This window comes from Pempheris klunzingeri, chromosome 1, assembly GCF_042242105.1.
Source record: "Pempheris klunzingeri isolate RE-2024b chromosome 1, fPemKlu1.hap1, whole genome shotgun sequence".
Classification (NCBI taxonomy): Eukaryota; Metazoa; Chordata; class Actinopteri; order Acropomatiformes; family Pempheridae; genus Pempheris; species Pempheris klunzingeri.
In genome coordinates, this window is record NC_092012.1 from 29913164 (window position 1) to 29922464 (window position 9301).

The window sequence follows — 9301 nt, forward strand, 5'->3', positions numbered from 1 at the left end:
AGTCATAATTCAACATCTATTCTAACGGGTGTACGAGATGAGCATCTTTTTATGTCATAAGGATTCAGTCTTTCATTCACTCCTTTGTTACCTCTCTGTTTTAATAGGAGCTCATTCTTTGAGTAGGACTTCTCACAGGAAGACAGATTAGTGTTTACAGAGGAAGCTTTGGGCTTAAATCTGGCTTTTTTTTTGTCTCACAAAGGCAGTGGTGGAGGAAATATTCAGATGTCCTCTCTGAAGTAAAAGTATTAATACCACAACGTGTACATTTAAACTCTGAGCCCGTTGGGCAAATAGTGTTGCTTAAAAATGATTGCTTAAAAGAATGCAAGTTTAATCAGGAAATGCACCTGTAGTGTTAAAAGTAAGAGTGCTCAATGCAGAAAATGACTTTCATAATATGCACAACGCATTAAACATTATCTGAAGGCCACAGAATACATGTATGTATGTATGTAACACCGGCTGTAGGCCCTCGTCCTCCTCAAGTTATCAAAAACGTCACAAGTTAGTTACTTTAACATGATGGATGCTGGATAAATATTTAGGCAGTCGACCCTTTTGTTGCGAGTACCCTCGTGCATATTGTGTATTGCATTTGACAGTTGTTTAGTTGACTTTGGTGTAGTCTTTCCACAGTTTGGAACATGTAATGTAGTCCACATTGGAAATGGATGTAAAATAGAACCACCCATTAGAAAACCATCCCTAATTATATGACTACATTTATGTATTCACACCAGTGTTGTGAGTAATTCTTGTCATTTGTTTTTAAATGAATGGAGTAGCCCCAAATACACAAAGTACATTAAATGCATCTGACAGTAATAAAGATGCTTCACTCGACCTTACAACAGGCTGAACTGCCTACAAACACTTTCAAAATAGATGACAAACTTCAAAACAGACTGTTTTTTTTTTCCTCAAGTGCCCAGACTACATGAGCATTAATGCGCTCTAAGGTGTTCAGATTTTATTGAGAGCATTTTTTCATTTGCTTCAGTGTCTCCTTTAGCCTGTCTCCAGTAAGGCTCTCTAGCTTTGTCGGGTTACTTTTGACTTACTCATGTACACTGACTAGAATTGAGACAAAATTATGAAATTAGAACAATTTTGATAGGACATAGCTGATGGTGAACCACTTCTTTCCAGTACTCACGTTTACAGTATCAGCTACAGAAAACAGCCCGACGTTATTACATTATCATTACATCCTAAATCCTACATTTCACACAGGCAGTGATCTCATTTCTCCATAATAGTTGTATCTTATTATATCTTAACATATGTGATTGGCATTTGCTCATATTACATGGGATTTTTTCCCCACATCACATTTCTTTCATTATGAAATATGAAATATGAGAAGTTATTGGGACTGTATATGAAGAAAAAGAAAGGGGAAATGTACTTCTCACACTATTGCCGTTAAATAAAAAGGGGAAGACACTTCTCTGCCCAATAGAGCAGTACTGAGCAGGTCCTATTCAAAAGGCGTTCTGTTACAAAGAAAAACAGGTACCTTTGTTTAAATAGGCCACCTACTGTATGCCATCCCACCTGTGCTTCGGTGCAGCTGATAAAAAGAGGCAAGTATTCATGGATTACAGGTGAGTGGAGAAACTATGGCATTTCAAGTACAACACAAACAACTAAATATGAGGTATGAGTCAGTACTCCAAAGATAATCTGATACCAGCATAGGGTAAATAAGGTCCATGCAACATGCATGTTTACTGTACACACTAAAGTATGCGATCATAAGAAGAGGAAATGTCCAGTGTCTCATCATTCTGGTAAAAAGTAAAGATATTCTGTACTTTCAGCACACATACAAATATTTTAGATACTTTTCAAATATCTATATTCTTTAGATTGGAAGAACTAAAGTCATCCTACAGATGGGGATGAATCCTTGTTATTTTGGGACTTTTTAATGTGTACATTTTTCTGGATCCCTCCTGCAGTAACACAGGAATATAGGAACGCACATTAAACATAAATCGCGGATTAGATGTATTTGAAGTAGGTGATTGTTTGATCATCTCAGTGTGATGGTTGCAGTGGAGTTTGAACTGTTTAAAATGGAATGAGCATGTGGCCTGACCCGTCAGCAGGCCTCCGCTTTGAGGGTAGATTTCTTAACTCTTGGTGTCAAAAGTCCTTGAGGGATTTGACAGCCTTGGCCAGGTTGCTGTAGAACTCAGCCATGCTGGAGGGGAAGAACGAGTCGACCACTGAGCGAGGCAGGAAGCCACCCAGGTCTGTCTGGAAGAAACTGAACACCTGGGTTTTGCTGGACTCTCTGGAGTTTGAGCGGAAGAAACACACAAGAGAAACTGTGATACAAAACAGAGAGCTAAAAGCAGTATAGTGAAGATGGACTCTGGACATCCAGCACGTCCTCTCCAAACACACCCTTTGTCTTGTTTCGTGTGTGTTTGCATTTTAATGTACTCACCCCGAGATGGGGACGCAAACGCAGCCACATGGATGGTTGAATCCTCTCACGTAGCCAGACTGGGGAGGGCAGCCCGGGTGGCTCACATTGGTGGCTGTTTGACATGACACAAAACACACATGCAGGTTTGTCTACATTACATCGACCTTGTGAGGGTGAGGGTGTATTTCTGTCTGTAGAACTGCGGCTCTCAACCAAGGCAGCTCAGAAACTAAACCAAGAGCCAGCAGGTTTTCACTTCAGCTAAAGGAATAGCTTGCCTTTAGGGAAATACACTTATTTGCCTTGCTGCTGAGAATTAGATGAGAAGACTGATATTGCGCTCATTAGTCCTCTCACTATGGAGCTACAGCTGAACTAAACTAACCTTCTCCTGGCTGCAGCTCCTTATTAAATGGATAAATATGCTAATTCCATCTTCTCCTCCAACATGAAAGTGAAATTGTGTATTTCCCAAAAGGTGAACTACTACTTTAATCACTAGGGTGGATGCTCCTAGTGGAACCCCTGAGGACTGAAAATCTGCAGACTCTTTGGCTCAAAGACATATTTAAGGTAAATTAAGGTGTATCTTAACTCCTATCGTTTTGGCCATCATTTCTACCAGTTAACTGCAACAAAGTCTAATGGGACAATCAGACAATAAGTCAAGTTGTAAACAAGCCAACAGTTTATCCAGATTGTCGAAACCAACTTCCTACCAGGAACTGGGTGTATGTGAACTGGTTTGGTTTCTCTTTAAAATAAATTAGTTCTCCCTCATGGCTTTGTTTCCAACCCGACTGAAAGTGGCAACACAATCTGGTGCGCTTTTTAACAGTCTAAACTGGGAAGCCAGAAAGAAAAAAACATCTTTCCTTTATCCAAAACCCCCTTATTAGCTTATTATTTATTGATTTCAGAGAGATTTAGTTCACAGATCATAAAATGTGATCCAGTGGATAATAATTATGAAACTTTTGCAGTTACTGTATATATTTTAGTGCAATATGGAGACATACTTTATGCACTACTGAATGTTTCATGTTTTGGACTCTGCTGCAGACTTGGTGATAATTGTTTTATAAAACTAAAATATTATACTAAAACAGAACTGATGGCCAAACCTACTAAAAAGAGCAAAGATATGATAAACTGGAATTATCCTTTAAGCTACATAATAAAGAGGTTTAATTAACAGGTTGCAGTATGCCAAAAAAAAAAGAGAAAAGAAAAGAGGTTGCAGAGGTTGATAGCAGCAGACAGGGAGCAGTTTGGCACTGCCCGACACTGAGGACACACTACATGCCTGTGCTAGGCCAACTATAGCCATGATTCTACCACAGTCACTTTGGAGCTTCCCAGAAAAGCACAACAATATTAACTAACAGTGAAGCAGAGCACTAGAGGCACTAGCAACTGCCAAACAAAATGAGCCTGCACTGAACGAAAACTCTAAAAGTGAGCTTAACGGTCCCTAGGCTCATGTTGGGATTGATGGACTGTCCCATCTCTGCATGTCTTTACCTCTTCCTACTTAACTCTTCCAGTCAGAGCCAGCCAGAGACATTTTGGCCACTTGGGTGCCACCTGAAATTTTCTTGCACAAAGCATTGAAAGGCAAAGGCATCAAGGCACAAACACAGATCAATTGTAGCAAGGCTGCTTCTTTATGGTTTGTTTTTCTGTGAAAACCCACAATTACAGCCCATTTTGAAAAAAATTACTTAACGCAGACATTAATTTGGCATCTCTTTCATCGCATGTGTGTTTGCGTATCCATGGCATCTCAACAACTGCAGAGATTAGGAAACTAGACTGGTCACAGACTTTAAAGAGATGGCTTTGGAAGCCTAGGAGGCGCACCACAAAAGACCCAAATTTAACCCCTGCCAGTGTTATTTCTTGCTGGCCAGATGCTCCATTAAAGCCCGCTGCAGGGTCCAACAATAATGCTTTTTGCAACTGGCCCAGTCGGGCAAGTGGGGAGTCCCTGATTAAAATTTCATGTACATTTTCACACACCAATAAATAAAAAATACAGTGCGTGTGTACACATCTATACATACTGTATATATTATTTATTTGTGTGAAAGTTTTATATGAAATTTAAAATAGTGTAAACAAGGTATAAAAAAACAATAAGATGGCGCACTAGCTATGAGCGCACACAGTGACATTTATGCTCAATGTGTTGTATGCTGCAGTGATTCTCCACAATGACAGGGGGTGACTAAAAGAAGCATTCAGTGAGAGACAACTGTTTACCAGAAGATCATTAACCAAACATGGCCATGTGTGCTGCTCTACAGCTAGTTAACTCTCAGGATGTTACGGTCCGTTTATGGCTACTAAAAAGACAAAAGCCAAACATTAGGATATTGTCTGTCTGTTCCAGAGACACGTCTTCACCATCATATCTCTGTATGTCAGTGTCCAGTTGCTGAATGGCATCTGTCTGTACCTGTAGCCCACAAGAGACCCTGGCTGTAACTTTGAGTTTGTCCGGTGCCCTGGCAGGACAGTCATTAGGAGCTAAACGTGTGATATGCCACAACCAGAATCTGTACTTAAAAGGAGCTGTAGCATTAGTGTTTTTAAAAAATGTGTGCAAATATTCACAGTATAAAGAATATGTGCAGTGTGTGGATACAAGCCACAGACACAAAACACTGTGGATACAAAACTTAATAATGTTGACACACTTGTAGTCCCTGTGGTCTCTCAATAAAAGGGCCATAAAGACGTTTGTAGAGGCTTCGCTTCTATGCTTCTATGCGCTTGTGTAGCCTTCGGACTCGATGCAAGAGTCCTGACGACCTCATTTTTGGTGCTGGGGACACTGCAGCAAGCAGAAACCTAGTTTTAGTGTTGGACCCCGGGCAGTGTGTGTTGGTGGGAAGCTGGTGAGGGACATGATCCCCCCCTGTGTTTGTTTGCTGTGTGAGCAGGACACCACATATGTCTGTAAACACTTTCACTTAACAACTCAGTGGCCTTTAGTATTGCAAACAGAATGCCTATAGCTACTGGCCTGTCAAAATGTTCAATGTTTGGGCCCAGATTTTTTGGGAAAACTAAAACTTAAAATAGGTTCCTGCAACAGAAATGCAGATTCAGTTACTGATCACCTGTTAGTCTCTTCTCTGACTATTTATTACATATTAATGGAAGTCAAATCTGCACAAGTCTCTAACTGTGGGTTGATAAACCACTCAAACATGGAAATAGAGGAAATCTGTTCAGACCTGTAGTGTATCCTCAGCATACTAAAATCTCAGCCTTGCATCCAAATCACTCTGGCAAGTAAAAACAGTCCAGCCCTTACTCCATGGCATAAGAGATCTTAGAAAATGCAAAAGAAACAAATACAGGAAGTAGAGGAGACAAAAATCAGCCATTACGCACCATTTGATGAAATGGTGCCATCTTCGTATTGCTTAACTAAAATAACATCTACAAAGTCTCGTGGAGCTATGATACCCATTGCTGCAGAGGGCGTGACTGTTCGGCAGATAGAGATGTCCTGCGCAAGAGTGGGAGACAAGGGAATGCACTCAAACACTGAGTCGAACACGACAAAAGCAAAAATGGATATCACTTCTGGTATCACATGTATGCATTTAAAGCTGCACCAGGTATGTGCATTTGTTGATTCAGTCAGTTAGGGAACGGTAACTAACAAAGTAAACACAAGAATATGAACTGTATTCTGTACACATGACCTTTTGGTCCTTTTCCTCCTTTAATGTCTTTTGGAATTAAGCCTCAGTGACCAGTTGGGTATTTAAACCACTAGGCGTATATGCAGTTTATTGATTGTTGCTGTTCAAAATTACAAACAGGTTAGCTGCCATTTGAAAAAAACTATATATTTAGACACCCAGTGCAGCTTTAAAAATAATTCAGACAATCTTCGATGAAAATCAAAAGAAATTTGACAACTATATGGAGTGAAAACTGTGTTAACCAATACAGAATGATCATGGCACAATCAGAAGAGAGAAATTAGTAACACACCTCTGTGATTTGTTCCAAAAGCTCAAACCTTTTGACATTGTTGTCCCACTTGACTCTGAGCCCGTTGGGTACTGGCTTCAGACACTCCCACACTTTCTCCAGGCTGCCGTTGACAATCCCCTCCCCCTTGTAACTGCAGGGAAGTCAGAGGACAGAACACAGTCAGGAGAGTAGATTATCAAGGCATGACTCTAAATTAGATTCATACACTCTTGGAACGGCAAATGATTTAACCCCTGAGATAAAGATAAACTGTACATGTCTTCTTTTCTGTGCGCCGCATGTTTCAAGCCTTGAAAACACTAAAACATGGCTACTGATACCAGCTGCTCCATTTTTTAGACCAGACCCTCCATAAACATTAGAAAATAAAAGGCGACTTCTGCTGCCACATACTGAAACTAGCCTTTGTCCTGATCCAAATTCATAAAGTTGAAACAAACTTGTCATATGTGTGAGTCATGTGATTTTTGAAAGCATCCACAGTTATGTGACGTACTGTGTGAGGCATCTGGAAGTTACATAAAATTAACTGGTAGCAGCTAATAATATTTTTCAAACATTATTTTTTATACAAGATTGTTCCTGAGGGATATCTTGCGGGAAAATGGCTTTTGCTTTTATCAAAGTTGTAGTTATCATGCCATGTAGGACAGGTAGCATCAATAGCATAAAAGGTCATAGTAACAGGCACAAGCCCTGGCTGTTACCCTTGAGTTTACCCTTACACTTCCACAAAGGCAACCTTTTCTTCTGTTTATCCACAGATTTAGTCAGAGTTTTGACAAAATCAAAACTAGATGAGAAAGATAAAGAAGTTGAGCTTTCTCACACATTCCCAGGGAACTCAGACGAGGGGCGCCATGACACAACCACGTCATTCTGCCAAAGAAAACAAGAAATTTACAGTGAGTGACATTTGCCTCTGTGACCCCGGAGCGTGCTTTTCCCTCTGTCATACTACATATGTCACAACAAAGTTATGTCCTATATCCTTTCTGCATTCTTACTAAAGGGGTGGGCGAGGTAGTGGGTAAGTGAGACAGAAAGGTTACTATACACCTATACACCAAGCTGATGGTCAGCCATCATCCAGCACCAGTGGCTGACTGATGTCAGCAGCTTTAGTAATTTTCCCAGTATTACACTGAATGGCTCTTCACTGTTTACCCAAACAAGAATATCAATTCAGTGTTGGTGCTGATTAGATGCTACTTCTGTTCTGACACTACTGACTGTGGTGGGATATACTGAATTCTGTTTATTCTGAATAATAAGATCAAAGATCAGACATACATGTAATATGAAGCTGTCTTTGCTACAAATAAAACCACAATTATATTCATCTTTAAGAGCAATAAGGGACATGAATTAATTATGTTCTGTAATGTGCCGATTGCCAGCATATGCCAATGTCTGTGCAATGCAAATAGAACAGAGCTCCTAGATGCACTTTAATGTCTGTAAAATGTTGCATTTAGTTCAAAAGTCTCATTTTTTGAATTGCTTTACACACTTTACAGTGGCCTAACCACCACTTGCTTGGCGCGTGTGTTGCTGCCAAATGAAGAGTTAATCCTCGGGTGTGGTTCTAAAAGTTATTGCTCGGTGCTGTCAGGTGAGCAGGGCCACACCAAGTGACACGTTTATCAGTACAAGCCTCCCGGTGGACCCCGGTGTCAGAGAACAGCATGTAACAGCGAAAGCGGACGAAAAATCGGACACTTTCACATCAGGCAACAATAACAGCAGAAAACATTTACCGATTTCTTGCAGACTTTCCACCCGGACTCATCCCTCTTGTAGCTCAGCAGGCAGTCAGCCACTTCCTTCGCTTTATGTTCATAATCCATAGCAGTTAGAGCAAGTGAGCGCTGCCTTGCTAACCTAATTCACTATGCAGACTAGCTGGACGTTAAGGAGCGGCTATGTGGTTGACACACGAGCCCGTTATCTCTCAGTTCAGCAGAAAATCAGAGCCACGCTGTAACTGGCCTGTATAACCAAATGCAGCGGCGACAAGCAGCGTTACCTAACGATAGCGAGGAGACCTAAACCTGCTCAGGTGAGCGTGAACCGCCACTACGAAGCTAGCGTTAGCCACAATGAATGGAACATGCTACGCAAAGCCCGCATCGCTAACAAGCAGCTAGCTCGCGGGTGTTATGCATCTGAATAGAAATTAAATTAGAGCCTCTATCTGTAGCGGAATTTTGTCAAACCCTTTTTTGCCTTAATGCCACAAGACAGCCCACATCTGTCTCGGTTAAAACGTTCAATTCCAGCTGTGCTTGAATGAATTGCCTGTGATGCGAAGGGAGCAAAGCCGTCAAAGCTTCCAGAAAAATTGATAACTTCCGGTTATAGGTTTCAAAACATTATCCTTTTCACAAAGTTGAGCGTTTATGGAAATGTACCAGGAACTATAGTAAGATTTTGAGTATGTTTTCTTCAGTGATATGTGTTTAAATTAAACATTGAACTATTTGTTTGTACACAGCAAGTTATTTAATTGAGCGATAAGTTCCACGTATTTTATTTTGAAGGCAAAAGAGCCCGCCTTCTTCTTGTAATCTGGTGTGCTTCATGCACCTGCGGCCGGAGTCCCCGCTTGTTGCACCAAAGTATGCCGGGAATTGTAGTAGTCATTTCATTCCTGCTGATGTGCTGCTGATCCAGTGTAGAGGCCAGGTTGGATCAGTGTGAGATGATGAAGTAATACGTTGTGATTGCCTGGGATGTCATTATGTAAGCGCTTTATAGCTTTTAATAGTTGATGTTACACTGACAGCATCAATGTTGTTTGGGTTTATTGTAATACACATTGCCACAATGACC

The 9301-nt window shown here is 40.7% G+C and overlaps 1 protein-coding gene across 1 annotated transcript; it reads right to left on the reverse strand.

Annotated features, from left to right (window-relative positions):
* Nucleotides 1–1384: 1384 nt before the first annotated feature.
* On the reverse strand, nt 1385–8732 carry stard5 (StAR related lipid transfer domain containing 5). The gene is made up of 6 exons (XM_070834555.1): nt 8227–8732; nt 7296–7345; nt 6464–6596; nt 5852–5969; nt 2465–2558; nt 1385–2308 (listed from the first exon to the last, which is right to left on the reverse strand). Exons 1-6 carry the CDS (start codon nt 8314–8316, stop codon nt 2158–2160), a joined length of 636 nt encoding a protein of 211 aa, XP_070690656.1. The 5' UTR covers nt 8317–8732; the 3' UTR covers nt 1385–2157.
* Between the last annotated feature and the right edge of the window lie 569 nt (nt 8733–9301).